The sequence below is a fragment of the Miscanthus floridulus genome, chromosome 1 (assembly GCF_019320115.1).
Source record: "Miscanthus floridulus cultivar M001 chromosome 1, ASM1932011v1, whole genome shotgun sequence".
Lineage (NCBI taxonomy): Eukaryota > Viridiplantae > Streptophyta > Magnoliopsida > Poales > Poaceae > Miscanthus > Miscanthus floridulus.
Genome location: NC_089580.1, coordinates 65,765,648 through 65,783,269, shown reverse-complemented (window position 1 = coordinate 65,783,269; position 17,622 = coordinate 65,765,648). Strand labels below are relative to the sequence as shown.

Sequence of the window (17,622 nt, the reverse complement as noted above, 5' to 3'; positions counted from 1 at the left end):
ACACAATAACCATCGTCTGAAAAGAAAACTAAAATTCAGGCACCTGAATTTTAGCTAGCCCCTTCTTTTCCTCTTGAAACAGAAGATATGAGATATATTGTAGTCCACATCAACCAACATTTTGTAGTAGGACGGTCGATCACTTCACTTACGATCCGGTAATTATGATGGCGTGTGAGAGTGAGTGATGATTACTGGTGGCATTATATTAGAGAACGCCTGCAGGGTTGTGCGAGGAGAATGATCGATCGGATTTGGCTTTGGCTGCCTGCATCCATCCATTGCATGTGGAGCCCTATCGATTTGTCTCGATTGGGTGCGGTCCACTTCCACGCCGGATGCTGGAATGCTCTAGTTGATTGTGCTAGCTGCTGCTTCCGTAGGATCCAACACTGATCATTCGTGCGTGCTTAGTACCGGTGGCAGAGCCAATCACTCGCTGGTCGGTTTTTAGGCTGATAAGTTCGGTTAGTACTGATTTGTTGTGAAAGAAAAACACTGTATTATAGCTGATAAGTCATGGCTGAAACCAATCAGGCTGTATATGCATCCCTTTGTTTACTTAGCATGCATGCCATTGCGACGCGACACTAATCATGCCTGCATGCTCGGTCAATCAATTGCTAGCTAGTCGTTACAGTTAACACTGACCTGAAAACGAGCTGCCGCTACGGCACATTCTTCCAGCTGGATTATGTCGTAGCTGGTGTGCATTATTACGTGGATGAACAGATCAGGGACTCCTTTACAATGTAGAAATTCCAAAATGTAGCAGCAGAAAAAACAAATAATTGAATAATAGCTTTTTTTAATTTTGCAAAACCTAGAAATTCTGCTCGTACAGAGAAATCTAGCTAGAATGCCTAGGTGTGTGCAATGCATGTTCATATGCGCAATTTTGTGGAGGGGGATTTCATTCGCCTGAGCTGAAACCATGCATAGGCTACAACTTGTTAAGGAGTCTTTTTGAAAAGCCTGATGTTGCAAATGTTAGGTTGGCCGTATGAGGCACGGATGGGTATCGAGATTCATATGTACGGTTTTCTTCCAATTTCTTATAAGGAATCAAATAAATTCTGCAAAATTATTGAAAATTGAAATATCAGCCATGCTCTCTATCATAAATGACATAGATCTTTTCAATTAGATGGTTTGATGGATGGTTTGGGATATAATTCATCCTGATGTTAATTAGTCCTATTTTATCGGGGTTCTAAGTATAACCTAGCAACTTAGATTTAATAAATACAAAATGACCAATTCAAAATGATTATTGCAGTACAACAAAGTCAAGCATTTGAGTCTTACATAAGCTCATGTTACACTTGTTGAGTATGTTATGCTCACACTTACTTAGAAATGCAATAAAATATCGAATAGGTACTAAATAGTTGTTCAAGTGATGAGTTTTGCCTAAGAAGTTCCAAGAGTGCTAGACAAGTATTCTCCAAGCTAACATGACCTGAAGAGAAGTTTAAGAATAGCTTCCGATGTACTATGATATAGATGTAAGTCTTAATTTAACTATATTTACGATATGTAATAAAAATGTTATTAATATTTCTATATTTATCGATATATGTGTCGTGTGGATATCCTGAACACATATATTAATGTTTGGTTTACTTTGGAAACCGTGACACCCACCCACCTAGCATGCATGTCCGGACAGTGTTCACGTGTGTAAAGAAAAAAGAAATTTAAAATTCTGCATTTGTCAATATAAAAAGTTCTAAGAGTTTTGCATTGTGAAGAGATCTATGTACCTAAACCCCATGAATTAGATCTGGCATTGTTTGTTATGGTCCCACCTGTTGTCATGTATAAAAAAAATGGTTAGCTTATAGCATGTCTATAATTTAGTCCAACTAGCAAACGTGTCTATGCGTTGTAACGGTAGAAAAAAATGCTACCAAATATTAATGGAAAACGAGGACGTGAATGTTACATATCTATTTATATTTTACCCTCGTTATAAAATTTAGAAGCTATAATTAATTTTGTAATGACCATGAAATCCATAATATATTATTGACATTGGTAATACTATGACAATGTTATTAAGTTTGTTCCAAATTAAAATACAACCTTGGTAGCTTTTCCTCTTGTTTTAAGACACATAAATAATTACTCGTAAATATATCACAACTTTAATTTTCATACTATCCATGTGTTGGTAGAATTAAATATCAAGTTTTGGGACTTTCTTTGAGGTCTTATAAAAATACGTAATTCCAATATCCAATTAAAGGTCTCTTTGTGCAGGAATTTCATAGGTGCCATACAAGAATTTCACAGGAAAACATAAGAACATGAAAATCTCTCTGTGTTCCAAATAGGCCCTAAAGTCGACAAGGAGATAGTTGTCGTCATGTCAAGGACCGTTTTGTCTGTTGATGATTATGATGGAAACTTCTTTCAATTTCCACATGACAGCTCTTGTCGAGGATTACACTGATATATGCATATAGCTTTGAGATATATTAATTTAGATTAAATTGGATAACAAAATGTTCAAGATTTCTTTGATTAGTTGGATGGTTCTAATAAAAATAAGTTTTATTCTAATTAAAACTACATCAACAATTATTTATTATGTAGGAAATTATCAAGGGTCCAACGGCTCATAATATTGTATTTATTGTTTATTTTTATTTTTATAAGAAAAAAACTACATCAACATTTATTTATTGTCTTTGGATTTAATAAGTACCACCTTCGATCCTAGATTATAGACCAATTTTTTTTATTGTATCATTTTTGCTATACACTTAAATATACGATATATCTATATACATAATAAAGTTAGGTATCTAGAAACGTCAAAACGTTCTATAAATTAGAATGGAGGCAGTATTAGTGAAAAAACTCCCGAATTTCTAATTTTCGTATACGCATGGAGCGGGAATTCACTGCAAGAAATGTTGATCGAAATCACAAAGGTCTCTGCTTTTATGTACATTTATACGAAGAAAAAGTGCTAGGGAGTGCGAGGGAAATCAATTTGGTGGACCCCGTGTGACCCCACGCCACATGGCGTGTGGAGAAAGTCGCTGCTGATATATGAAGAAAAAGTGCTACGAGTGCGCGAAGAGACGTTGCTATCAAGCAAACCCGGAAAATGGCGGCTTCCTTCCTCTTCCCGCACGCATTCCTTTCTCGTGTCGTGTCTCCTTGCATTCCCAACTCCGCCATCGCCACTCCCACTCCACTGCCATCACCCTCGCTCCCTCTCTGCCTCTCTCCAGGAGTTCATCACTCTCTCTCCCTGTCTCTTACCGATGTCTCCACTCCTGAGGTTCACCTCACTCCTCTTCCTCGTCCACTCGGCCGCCGCCGGCGACACCAGGCGGGCGCTGCACGAGCCGCTCTTCCCCATCGAATGGACCCCGCCGCCGTCCACCACGGCGCCGCCAGCACCGGGATTCGCCTCCGATCCCTCCACGCCCGTCCCACCCGTCGACAACGGCGGGCCGGCGCTGCTCCCCGCTCCGCCGCCACCGAACACCGTCACCGCGGACGCCTCTTCGTCTCCGCACGGGCCCGGCCCCGCGCCTCGACGGCGGCAGCGGCGGGACGCCCAAGGCCGCCATTGTCGTCGCCTCCGCCGCCGCGGCGGCCGTCCTCGCGCTGCTCGCCTTCGCCGCCGCGTTTCTTCCTCACGGGCCGTCTCGCGCGGCGGCACCCCGCGTGGGCGAACAAATCCCCCGGCCTCGCCGCCGCCGCGCACCCTGGGCCTGCCTCCGCGGTCGTGCTGCATGCCGACGCGGTGGGCACCTCCGCTGCGGCGGCGGCGGCCTCGTCGTCGGGTGCCGGTGCCACACCGTACCGGAAGGTCCGCTCGAGCGCGCCAGGCGGGGCATGTGCCGCGACGTCGACACCGTCCCGAGCCCGGAGCTCAGGCCGCTCCCGCCGCTTCGGCGCGCGGCGTCGTCCGACGAGGACGCCGCGTACTACACGCCGGGCCAGCGCTCGGCGAGGGTCCGTCGGCGGCGAGGGCGCCGGGACGTGGAGCGAGGCGAGCGCTTCCAGCCCACGGACCACCACTCCCTCCCGGCGCAGCCTCCCCAGCCTCACCAGCGATTTCTTCCCACCGACGCCGGCCGCCGCCGTTCCAGCTGCAACCGTGGCGCCTCCTCCGCCCGCTACCTCCTGCGCCACGCTCCCGACGCACTCTGCCGCGGACCCGCTTCTCCGCCGGCTCCGCCTCGGATATGATCAAGCAAATGGTCTCGCCACCCTCCAACCCACCTCCTCCACCGCCGCCGCCGCCGCCGCCAGCGCCAAGATGCACCAACGCAATCCCAAAACCTCCGCCACCACCACCGGGGCCATCCGCTGCACCATTATCAACGCGCCGGCTTCACAAACCAGAGCAAACAGAGGGGCCAAGTGTCGCTGCGCCGAGAACACCCGTCATGGCGGTGAACAAGGACAATGACGGCATGCCAATTCGGACGTACGATGATCCTGCCGGTGACGAAGCCCGTCCCAAGCTGAAGCCGCTGCACTGGGACAAGGTCCGGGCGTGCTCCGACCGCGACATGGTCTGGGACCGGCTCAAGTCCAACTCATTCCAGTTAAGATACATTCTCAGAGTTTCTTCGTTCCCTAGCTTAGCCTCCTTCCCCCTCACTCTTAGGTTGCTGCTTTACTGTTTCCTGTAATCTTTTGGACCCCTTTTTTTTTAATAAATGTGCTGTAGGGGTGCAAACCCCTCCAGTTTCCCTAAAAAAAGATACATTCTCAGACACACGATTAGTAAATCATTAAAAATTGTGATGTTGACATGAGTTTCTGGCAGGTTGGATGAGGACATGATCGAGGTGCTTTTCACGAACAATGCTGCAAATGCACCTCCTAGGGACACACTGAAAAAACCTGAAGTGCCGCAATGTAGTGCCCAAGAGAAGGTCCTTGATCCTAAGAAGGCACAGAACATTGCCATCCTGCTGCGCGCACTGAATGTCACTCTGGAAGAGGTCTCCGATGCACTGCTAGATGGTGAGAAATTCTTTGATTGATGGATATTTCTGATGCCAGAATATTTACCTAATAGGAACTAGTAGTCATGGATTCTAAGGTAACCTCAACTAATATCTGTCTTGACTGACCATTATGTATAAGTTGTTGGTCGTTAATTAGTTATGATGTGGACATTTCTAAGGTAACCTCAACACTATAATTTGCTGAAATATTTGACTGTACAGGAAAGCTCTGAATATTCAATCATCCATATGTGTTTGTATCACAGCATCTGACGGAACTCAGAGTACTTGTTAGCAGATCGTTTCATTATGCATGTAGTTTGATTCTTCATCTTGAGGCTACTGCCGTATTCTGAATGAACTTGGCAAACCAGTTCACAGCAAGCATCATATACATTCTAATATCAGATTACTGTAATTTTGTACTGAATATTTTTAGAATTAACATGTTTGGAAGCTTAATATCTTTTAATGCTCATATCAATGGGTATTGATATATTTTGAGGACTTCAGATTCAAATTAAGGCAAATATGCAATACATACTGCTCCAGAATTTTCAGTCAGCTACATGACAGCATTCAAAGCTATTCTGTCTAGTTCTACTCACAATGTTTATTGCTACTGACATTCTTAAATAGGCAATGCTGAATGTCTGGGGGCCGATTTGTTGGAAACCTTAGTAAAGATGGCTCCTACAAAAGAGGAAGAACTGAAACTTCGAAACTTTACTGGGGACTTATCAAAGCTTGGTTCCGCAGAGCGTTTTCTCAAGGCACTGCTTGATATCCCTTTCTCCTTCAAAAGAGTTGATGCTATGCTCTATCGAGCAAATTTTGAGAGCGAAATTAATTACCTCAGGAAATCTTTCGAAACATTAGAGGTATGCTTTCACTTTGCATAGTATTGTAGTTTCTATGATCAGTGGCTGCACATGAATTTGTATATTCATCATCATTTACTATCTATTGCCTGTAAGGCTCTGTAACCAATATGGGTAATTTATTATCAATTTTTAGACTGCACAACTGCCAAAGTGTAGAACAAAGTAATTGTTTTGCAGCAAACTCTTCATTCACAATCGTAGATTTGAACAGTTCATAGCATATCGGTCACTGCCCTTCAGCCATTGCCAGTTGGGCACTTATGTGCATCTGACAGTGGCACCCCTGCAACATCTTCAGGCGTAATACTGTAATAGCTTGTCTAGTTATTGGCAAAATTAATTATAAGCCCTTTTTAGCAATGATGCAACTGTATGTATGAGTGGCTGACATTATTGGCATGGTTTTGCAGGGAGCTTGTGATGATTTAAAAGGCAGTAGATTGTTCCTGAAGCTACTTGAAGCTGTCCTGCAAGCTGGGAACCGAATGAATGTTGGCACAAACCGTGGTCAGGCAAAAGCTTTCAAGCTGGACACTCTACTCAAACTCGCAGACGTCAAAGGGACCGATGGCAAAACCACCTTGCTACACTTTGTTGTCCAAGAAATCGTCCGGTCTGAAGACGCAAAATCCGAGAAAGCCGTAGAAGATGAGGCCAGAAATATCGTGAAAGACGAAATGTTCCGTAAGCAAGGGTTGAAAGTTGTATCTGGGCTGAGCAATGAGCTCGGGAATGTCAAAAAAGCAGCTAGCATGGATTTCGATGTGCTGCACAGCTATGTATCCAAGCTTCAGACCGGTCTTGGCAAGATCAAGTCGATCCTCCTGCTCGAGAAGCAGAGCACCCAAGGCCAGAATTTTTTCGCGAGGATGCGTGATTTTCTCAAGGAAGCTGAGATGGAGATCAAACAAGTCCGGTGCGACGAGGAGAGGGCTCTGGGAAGAGTGAAAGAGATCACTGAGTATTTCCATGGTGATGCTGCAAAGGAGGAAGCGCACCCTCTGAGGATATTCATGGTGGTGAGGGACTTCCTGTCCATGCTGGACCATGTCTGCAAGGAGGTCAGCCAGCAGGACAGGACGGTTGTTGGATCTGCAAGGTCCTTCCGTATGTCAGCGACCACGGCAATGGCGAACCTGAAAATGTACGGCCAGCATGCAAGAGACGACGACGACGACGACGACGAAGACAGTTGGTCGCTGTAGGAAATGGGGATCAGGGACAGGGAGGAGGGAAATGAACAGAACCACAAGAACCCTATATAGATGAATATTGTTACATCTTACCATAGCACACATATGTAAGTTTCGATAAGTACGAAGATAGGGTCAAATCATATGTTGTATAATTATGGATGCATCGAATTCTTTCTTGTACAAAATAAATAAGTAGCTGAGAATATTTTGTTTTGTGATCCTATAGCTATATATAATCCCTTTGGAATAGAAAGCGAAGTTATTTTTTTTAACACCACCAGGAGAACTGGCATATCATATAAGAACTCGAATGCACCCGTAATGTCAGTGTGGTCAAACATGGATGAGATTGTCCGAAGTTTTCAATGAAAAATGTAACGGGGCGCTATATTAATTAACGTTTTAATCTTCAGGTGATATTTATGACGACAAGTTCTTTCGATTGTATTTCAGGATTCTTATGATGTTTCAGTGCTACTAAAGAAATTCTTTCTAGTAATTTTTCCGTCAGACCAATTGGAGAACATGTACTGCAAGAAAGAGTGTCAAGATTTTGATAGGTTGTCAAACTCCACGCGAGATATGGAATTTTTTTTCTTAGTGCTTAGCATTTTAGCAACGCAAGCTTGTCTTTTGAACACCTTTAAAGGAAAATAAGAAGAGCATGCAGGAGAACAAAAGTATTGGCCTATTAAATTTGAATTGTGCTTTCTCGCAAAAGGAAATTGAATTGTGCTAGCTAAAGGGCAGAGAAAATGAAAAAAGGGTGATAACAAATGAAGAGCAGCTCCTGGTGAAGCAATCATCATCGTTGTTTCTGCTCAGTTGTGCTGGCTGAACTTAATCATTCTCGCAGTTGCACACACAAGCGATATGATCTCTGTTACCCATATATATTTGCATAAAGATAAAGAGACCAAAGCATGATTACAGACAAGATATACGTTTCATGACTTTTTGTGCAGAAAAACTTCATTGCATCTTTCTTTCTATCCGAAGGATATCATAGCGCCGTGCATGGGAATGGAAGGAACTTGATGCATTCGAGCAGCAAAAGTCATTTTGTAGCATAGATATAGAAGATCGAGACCAGAAATACAAACTTTCAGTATATAAACATTAGTTGTGTTAGATTAACTTCATCACACAAAATGACCACGGAGAGCACAACATAAAAAGGGGAGACAAACCTCGATCACACATTAGCCTAGGATTTGTTTTGACTTTATCCCTAGGCCTTGGTTAGTTTTGGACTTCAGCTAAGCCGGGCTATAGCGAGGGGTTGGCCCATAGGTAAGGTGAACTAGATCTCTACACACTCTAACAAGTATCATTAAAACCTAAGAGCTTCTCCAACCACTATTTGTCTAAATGAATCGTTTAGTCCGTTTAAATAACGTTTAAATAGTAAATGAAGGCCACACATGTCGTTTAGACCCTAATGGTGATTAATACAGTTCAACCATTTAAACCCGTTAAAAGTGTCTAAATGATCTAAACAAAACGAGTTAAACATGATTAGATGAGACAAAATGCCACTTAACAACCACGACATTTGGTACCCAACTAATTAACATCGTAAGTATATGAGATGGAGTGGATTTGATTTAATTTCTTCCAAACAAATTATTTAATAGAATACTTATTTTTTACATGTGTAAATATGCGTGTTTTCTAGTATATTGGACTTTTACATACATAAATATTTATATTTTAGTATTACTATACAAAGTTGTTTATATTGTTTAACTCCGTTTAAACACTATCTTAAACATAGTGTGATCTACTTTTTATTGTTTAGCATTTAGGATAACACTGTCTCCAATAGATAACTTATCCCACATCTTCCAAAAAGTCTATGTAGGTGATCTCCTATATAATGCTACATGGGCTACTACATCAAGCCACAGGGCTCGGACGGAGAGTGGCATATTGTCGTAAATATTGGATTTTTCTATAAATTTGATCGGAACAAAAAAAAGCTTGTTGATTGAGCTTCTATCAAAAATACTTTTACATTTAGCTTTACATACTTTTTGATGTGTATTGAGCCACAAGAATCTTTTTGCGAACTCTAAGAGATAGAGATGTCGCGCTCTAGGGCAATAGCAAGACGTCGCGCTGTAGGGCGGGAGCAAGATGAGGCGTCGTGCTCTAGGGCAAGAGCATGACCGTGCATATGTGAAGGCCCCCATCCCCATAACACGTGGTTTTATATATAGGGTTGGATATCAAGCTGGCTCAACTTGATATGGATTGTTAAGATAGTGAGCTAGCTCACCTCGGCTTGTTATCTTAATGAGCCAGAAGACCGGCTTGTTTGCGAGCTCAAGCTGGTTTGCTTGGTTCGTGAGCTAGGCAATAAAATACCCAAAGTATAATCTATAGAGAGTGAATTCCACCGGTCGTCCTTAAACTTATATCGAATTCTCACTAGCTCCCGGTACTCCAAAATTGAATATTAGGGGTCCCTAAACTATGTTTAGGGTATCAACCTGGTCCTAACAAGCAAACCCCATCCCACCTCATCTAGGCCGCGGATGTGGAGTGCCAATGTGTGTGTTTCTAGCCACGTGAGATTTGAGTCACATGTCAGGTGGGGTAAAATATCCAGAAACCCTGCTTATTAGTCCTTTCATTGCACACCCCACATAATTGTTTGTCTTCACCGAGGAGGGGGGCATTGCGATGACAAGGTGGCACCTTGGCTGGAGTTGAAGACTATCGACCTAAGGAGAGGGTTAGGGTCAAAGCCAGGACTCTGCTTTAGCTTCCCCATGGACCCGCGTAGGCGGAACGAAGGAGAACCACCATTGGACTACTATCCTAGAATTATTTTGGATTTTGAAATCCAATCTTGTCCAATCATGATTGTAGATTTTTTTGGGTTCTTGGATAATGCTGAAGCTAGGGTCTAGGATTTTAGTCGATTGTTTTTTTTTTGTTATTGCTCAAGCTAGGGTTTGTTAGTCTCAGATGATGAAATTAGCAAATTTGTTTTTATTCTTGACGTCCCAACTGCCAGAGATGAGTAAGATGGTGGATGTCAGGGTGTGTGTGGTGGAGATGGTTGCCGATATTTTAAAATGAGATGTTGCAGACTAAGGGTGTATTTAGCTGAGCTCCTCCTGGCTCCGGCTCTGTGCTACAGTATCCGAGGAGTCAGAGTCAAAGGAGCTAAAAATATTTAGAGAAAAGAGACAAAAATTGTTTTAATGAACAGGACCATGGGTATAGTGCAGGAGTCGGAGCAGCTAAGAGCTCTTCCAAATGAGGCCTGAGTAATGGCTAAAACCCATGAGGATGTGCCTCACTAGCAACGATCGAGTTGAGTGGTGACAACATGTTTCAAAGAAAGATGTTATAAGATAGATTGAACGGGCTAGGTCAGATAGAAGGGCAGATTAACATGTGTCGCTTAATTGTTGGCTTAGGTGAACCATAGACGACTGTCATAACTGGTATACTTCCTCCATCCTAAACTGGAAGTCCTTGTCTTTTTTAGGTAAGTTGTTTTCTAATACACACCGATAAATATTATGTCCAGAATAATCTATCTAGAAAAGGTAGACTGATTTATAATTTGAAATGAGTGAGTAATTGGCAGGCAGGAAGCGATGGCATCAACAGTATTGTTGTATGTTTGCATGCATGTGCAGAAAATATAGGAAAAAATTAATGGAACATATTGGAGAGAAGCAAAAAATGGTGGTTTGATGGAGAAGAGACCAAGGAACGGAGGGAGCCACCATCCAGCCCTGTTCGGCTTACCCCATATTCGGCTTGTTCGGCTTCTTTTTTCAGCCGGAACAGTGTTTTTCTCTTACAACAATTCAGCCGGAACAGTGTTTTTCAGCCAGTTTCAGACCAGCGAACGGGGCCGTGGTGGTTCGATGGAGAGCAGAGCAGGGACGGAGCGAGCCACCCTCCACGTACAGGCCGTCCAGATTTACGATCGTGACCGTCACACCAGATAACCCTGTAGTGAGCCAAGGATGTCGGATCCGGTCTATGCGTTGCTCTGCGCTCCGCGATTGTGACCGTCACACCGGATAATTACCTGCAGTGAGCTAAGGATGTCGGATCCAGTCTATGCGTTGCTCTGCGCTCCGCCGAGCCAGCACATTTACCCCCAAGCTTGGGATGACGTGGGCCACCGCTACGAGGCCCGGCGAGGAGTAGCTGGCCGGGCACGTCGTTAAACTGATCGCGTCCAGCGAAATGCTCCGGTATGGTACTAAACCAAACTGTGGCGATCAGAGCACCTGTGTTGTGCAGGCAATCGAAAAGTGGAAGTCGGATACGCACCTACCAATCTGTCATCACGCACACGGTACGTCGGCACCGCCTACGATCGGATCCACTGCAGGTTCTTGCGTTCTGCTCACGCGGAGACACTGGTTGTGAAGCCATCGGTGCATGCCGTGGCGATCACGTAGGCTGTAGGGGAAAGGCGGGAAGCTATTAGCACCCTTTTTTTTTTAGGAAAAGGAAGCTATTAGCACAGCGTGACACGGCGGATTACGTCACAATACTACCTCCTACGGCTCCAACGATCCCGTGCAGTTCGCAGACAATTTCGGAACTCGCAGATGATGCAGGTGTCTATATTAGGCAAATCCAGAAATGGCAGGATTCACATCCAGGACCTTCAAGAACAAATGTGAAATAGAGGAAGTTTAGCATCTCTTAAATTACTAACTTACAAAATTAAATTGTTTTAGCAGGGCTGTAAGCTTGTCTTTTTGTACAAATTCACGTGGAACCAGTGGCGAAACCAAGGGCCAGTAGGGGCTGGTGCGCCCCCCCCCCCCCCCCCCCCCCCCCGAACCACTATATTCTGGCACGAAGCTTTTTCCCCCACCTGTTTCCTCCTCCAGCCATACTTCCACTTCAACCGTGTGCACGGCCCTGACAAGAGCGAGCGCACTACCTCACCCAAGATATGCTGGTGCGCCGAGCGTGATACGGCGGATTACGTTGTATGGAAGAGCCTGAAGTCCGAAAGGAAAACTTAAATACAACACACATTGAAAACTTTAATCAGATGCGGATGAGCATGCATATTGTGCGGTGGTCGGGTGTGTCAGTAGCATCTACCATGTGGACTCTGCCAATTTATATATTTCCAACAACAATTGTGATATTCACAAACATTAGGGCTAATTTGGAAGTAAGGGGAGGCACACCTAGGGATAGAAAACCCTCCACGAAGAAAACTAAATAATTATTCAAATTATTTTTTTTCATAGATTTTCCACCATAGAAAAAGTCAGGACCCAGGGGATTTGAGTTCCTAAAAGGGGTCTAATTGTTCTTTTAGGGCTCGTTCGGTTAGAAAAAAAAATCATGCCAGGAATTATTCTGGCTACTGAAAACTTATACAAATTAAATAGCAATTCCGGCCAGGAACTCTTCCCGGCAGTCATTCCTAACAAAGCGAATGGGGCCTCATGATAGATGTAAGGGTCTAAGAACCAGGGCAAGGTCCCATGCCGAGCCTACTAAAGCCGGTTTCCACAGAACCGGTGTTCTTTCTTTTGTCTTGGTCCCACCCCCTGTCCACCAAAAAAAATTGATTATTGTTTATCTATATTTTTTAAGACATGCTCGGCATTATGGGTAATTTGATTAATGGCTGGCTTCTATTTATCTAGTGTCAAATTCCCATCTTTCTCGGTACTATACAATAAACTTATTTGATCACCTTTCAGTTTTTTCGATTTACACAGGTGTTATCGCCTTAGGACATCCGTATTTGTAAATTGATTTTTAGAGATAGGCATTTTAAGATACTCATCTCTAAAAATCACTATTACCAGAGGTGGTCATTCTAAGGATCCATCTTTAAAAATCGATCAACAGAGACACACATCATAAAAGGCCCAACTATAAAATAGTTAAATCAAAAAATAATCCATAACTTTTTCATATGAAGTCGAATAAAGATGAACTTTATATCAAAATTATATCTCTCGACACGATGTACAACTTTGTAGTTGAAATTTTTATCTGAAACTGTTTATAGTCCCAAAATATTATTTTAAGTTCATGGATTTTGAAATTTGAAATTTAAAATTTCTAAACAATCTTGAATGTCGACATAGTCTATACCAAAGTTACAGTTCTAGATACAATCTACAACTTTGTAGTTGAAAATTTCTTGATTTGAAATTGTTTAGAGTCCCAAAAATGTGTTTCAAGTTCTTAGATTTAGAATTTCAAAATTTAGAGTTTTTAAATGATCTTGAATGTTCACATGGTTAATGCCAAAGTTGTAGTGGAAAACCTGATCTACAAGTTTTTTGTTGATATATTTTTGATTTGAAGTTGTTTAAAGTCTCAAATATTTATTTTAAATTTGCATATTTTGATATTCCATTTTTTAAAAATTTTGAAACAATCTCGGATGAAAACACACCCATTATCAAAATTGCAGAGCTCAACAAGACCTAAAACTTTACGGTTAAAATTTTCATTTAAAATCATTATATAAAAGATAGTTATCTATCTAGATATACTCACAGAAGAGTGTACGGTCTAGTTGCAGGGAAGTGTTATGTGTGTGCACAAATTGCCAGACACAAATTTTTTGCCTTTTTAGGTTTTCTGGAAATGATTTACAAACACGGTCTGGCCGATTAACAGTGACCATTATTTGTCAGAGACGGTCGTGCTGCTGCCTCAGAAAATCTTTTCCATAATAGTGCAAGCCAGTTTTTCTAGATTGCCAATTTTGATTCAGACAACATAATTTGAAATGACCTTATTTGTGATTGTTCATGCATACTACAATTCAGCAGGAAGAAGCACAAAATAACAAGCTGCATCCTTGTCTGATGAACACTGGGTCACATCTATCACTGATGGCTTCCAAAACACTAGAAAATAGTGATGGAGATCATCAGTTCATTCCTCAGCATTCATGCGGTAAAAATAAGGTAGCCGGCAAGGTTCGCCATCCACGTCCTGAAGAAGGCCAGCCTTTTTGTAGCATTCAACACTATCCGCTAGTGTCTCCTCCAGTTTCCTTGGTTCCCATCCCAGATCCAGCAGTTTACCTGAGGTAACTGCAACCTTACATCCAACATCTACCATCCTGGATATGAATATATATATATATATATATATATATATATATATATATATATATATATATATATATATATATATATATATATATATATAATACTCAATACTAAAGATGTCACTTAATTAGTTGTCCACACCACTCTTCTTATGGTGGTATATACATGCTATACTTACTTGTCCACATAACTGTAATTAGGGTACATGCTCTTCATAACAGCCAACAAGTCTTTTATGTCCATTTGGTCTAATGAGCATATGTATCTCGAAGATGGTTCAGCATTCTCATATGCTTGAAGAAAGGCATCGGCATTCGGCAACATCGCGAACATCCACTATGGGCCAGAATTTGTTGTTCATTGTGTCTTGACCTCCTGCAATATATGGAATAAAAATTACAAGGAAGTTTGCCAAAGACGAGTACCGAGGTAACAGAAGAGTTAAACAGTGTTAATGGTATAACCTTTTTATCATATATACGAGAACTTTGCTGCTAGTGTTGACTACCACAGTCTACAACAGAGGGCCAAAGACGAGGCCAGGCAAAAGAGTAACAACATGCAGTCCGTTCCTTTTGCCGTATTCCAGAGCTCTCTCTTCTGATTCGGTCTTTGCAAGAGCATACCAAATCTGATATAACAACAAGAAGTAAAATACACTGACGTTATTAGGGCATTCGTCCTAACGTCACTTTTTATTAGAACTTGCTACAGTTCTAGAGTTTAGTTATTAGTTTATACTCTATCCATTCCAAAATAAGTGCATTTCTGAGTGTGCAACAGGATAAGTCTTGTCCATATACATACCTAGAAATATATTTATTTTAGGACAGAGAAGAAGTAAAAAGTAAATTATGCTTGAATGCTAGGCCTTTCAATAATGCACATGCATGTAGATTTTGGTAGAATGGCAGCTTCTGTTGTGTAAACTAGACAACTAGTAGTATATAACATGATGACATTTCTGAGTTCAGACCTTATATTCTGCTTGCAGAAGTCTTTATCTGACCAGCAACTCTCATCTATAAGTTTATCTTCAGGCCAGTTCGGATCAAAACTGACAGAAGCCAGGGACGAGACCAGGATGATTTTCTGCACTTTTGTAGCTGAGCAAGCTTCCAGTACGTTCATGGTGCCTTTCACTGTTGGAGCCATCATCTCTTTCTGTACAGTACAGATGAGGTTAGCAAAAGGACAGTAACTAAAGAATAATAGAGGGTTAATTTCTCAGTTGTTCATATACGTTGTGTAGACACTGCTAACACAAACAGAAGCTCACTTTGTAACGAACAGAAACCTTTGCAAATCAGTTTATTTTTCTTAGTTTGACATATTTGGTAGCAGATTTAACAAAACTAATTTGATAAGATGTCGATGTTAGTGTATTTTTCATAAATTTGGTTGAAATGAAAGAATTTTAACCAAGGGAAAGGCTAATTGGACCTGCGTCTTGGAACTTAGGGAGTATAAAACAAATAAAAAACTTTGTGAATCCTAAATCGCAAAGGGAAAGGCTAATTGGACCTGCGTCTTGGAACAGAGGGAGTATAAAACCAATAACAAACTTTGTGAATCCTAAATCGCAATGGAGGCGCTCAGGCTCGGTGGCAGAGATGAAAGCAATTTTGGTAGTTGTCATCCTTGTTTTTTCAATGTTACCTAGCATGAACCGGCATTCGGCTAGGCAAGATAGGTTCTACTGTCGGTGGTTGTCGCATTGTTGTGGACGGGCATGAGGAAGTGAACCAAGATGTGAGTTTACTCTTGGAGGTTAGGTAGTGCCCCTCCGCCGCCGCCCCCCCCCCCCCCCCCCCCCCACCCCCCCCCCCCCCCCCCCCCCACACACACACACACACACACCACACACACACACACAAAAAACTAGTTCTGCCTGGCAATGGATTGCCCCTGCCTAGATCTTGTTTGATACGCATGTATTCATCTCAATCCACGTGTGTTGAAGTGGATTAGAATGGAATTAAACTAAGTTTCATTCCATTCTAATCCAACACATGTGGATTGCAGTAGATACATATGCATCCAAACAAGGCTTAAGAAAAGTATGGAAAAGGGTCAGCACCTGGAGCAGTTCAGGAATGGCCGCTGGACATATCAGAAGAAGTGCTATTACAGGACACTCCCTGGCAATCTTGACAGTCAGGTCCATTTGGAAGCAAAGAAACTGGAGAAACAATAAGTCCCTGGTTGTTTCGTATGTACATTGATGTAAAATTTATTTTGGTGGGAGCCACTAATCTGGGTTTCGATTTAATTTGCATCGACGTAAACTGCTGCTAGCTAGCAGAAATGATTGTGATTAATGTAGTAGTATATCGAACCTCAGGGTCAACGATCTTGTCTTCAGGCACCGGAGAAGCCATGTGGAACACCCCCTCGCACCCCGCGAACGCGGCGGCCAGTGTGCCGGAGTCGAGCACGTCGGCCTTGAACAGCCGCGGATTCTCCGAGGCCTTGTCCAGCTGCATCAGGAACTCGTTCTTCGGATCACCTGATACAAAAGCAGAGATCTCCATCACACGCAGCACGTACGCTTGACCCAAAAAAAAACGCATGGACGACGTACATGGATCACGGACGATGGCGTGGACGGCGTAGCCACGAGAGAGCAGCAGCTTGACGAGCCACGACGCGACGAACCCGCCGCCTCCGGTCACGCATACGCGCGGCGGCGATGCCATCTCTGATCTCGACGGCGGCCCAGCTGTACCTTAGCTTGCTTAGGTTCGTAGCTCCGCCCACGCAGTAGCTTTGTTTGTCTACAGACAAGAAGTCCACGGCGCACTCTACCCAGTACCCACAGTGTATATAAACATTGAGTGATGAGCTTTGTCGTGGTACCTCTAAATAACTATGGACAGTTGATCTTGACATATTACTTTCTAGGAGGTAATATAAGAAATATATAGTTATATCTATTTTTAGTTTGAGAAATAGGGAAAATAAGGAAAATATCTATCAAACAAATCTGACGTGCATGCACATGCATGCTACATAGATCTGTGCCGATATTTCCCAACGTCTACTATGTAAGTTTTTTAGTTGATTGATTATTTCTATGTGTCATCATTTATATATAGCCCAAAGAGTGCGTTACGTGAACTTGGTTTTTTTTTTAAACCTGACCTATTTAAGGTTGCATGTCTCACATGAGTTATAATATTTGTTTTAGTTTTGGGATGCGACATACATATTTGTGTAACATGCATCCATAATTAAGCTATGAGTCTTTAATTTAACGTAATCAGTCATAGTAATATTTGTTTACGTGTCATATCTAAGGCTTAACATGCCGTGTAAGTATGCTTTATGTGTGAAGATAAGGACATATTCATGGTGTAACGTGACAAATTTTTATGTTACCCTGAAAAAACCAATTTTTATGTTAAGAACTAGAAATCATGCGCGGCATTGCCGCGCGGATGATCCTGTGTCGGGCCAGCACCAG

At 42.5% G+C, this 17,622-nt stretch overlaps 1 protein-coding gene and 1 pseudogene across 1 annotated transcript; one reads left to right on the top strand and one right to left on the bottom strand.

The window, feature by feature from the left end:
* The first annotated feature begins 3,111 nt into the window (after nt 1-3,111).
* LOC136485892 (formin-like protein 4) lies at nt 3,112-7,303 on the top strand. The gene is given in 9 exon segments (XM_066482703.1): nt 3,112-3,557; nt 3,559-3,657; nt 3,659-3,839; nt 3,842-3,978; nt 3,980-4,141; nt 4,143-4,579; nt 4,805-5,004; nt 5,628-5,869; nt 6,283-7,303. Coding segments are annotated over 9 exon segments (2,529 nt in total). The 5' UTR covers nt 3,112-3,281; the 3' UTR covers nt 7,078-7,303.
* A 6,674-nt stretch (nt 7,304-13,977) lies between these two features.
* LOC136485885 (phenylacetaldehyde reductase-like) lies at nt 13,978-16,860 on the bottom strand (annotated as a pseudogene).
* Between the last annotated feature and the right edge of the window lie 762 nt (nt 16,861-17,622).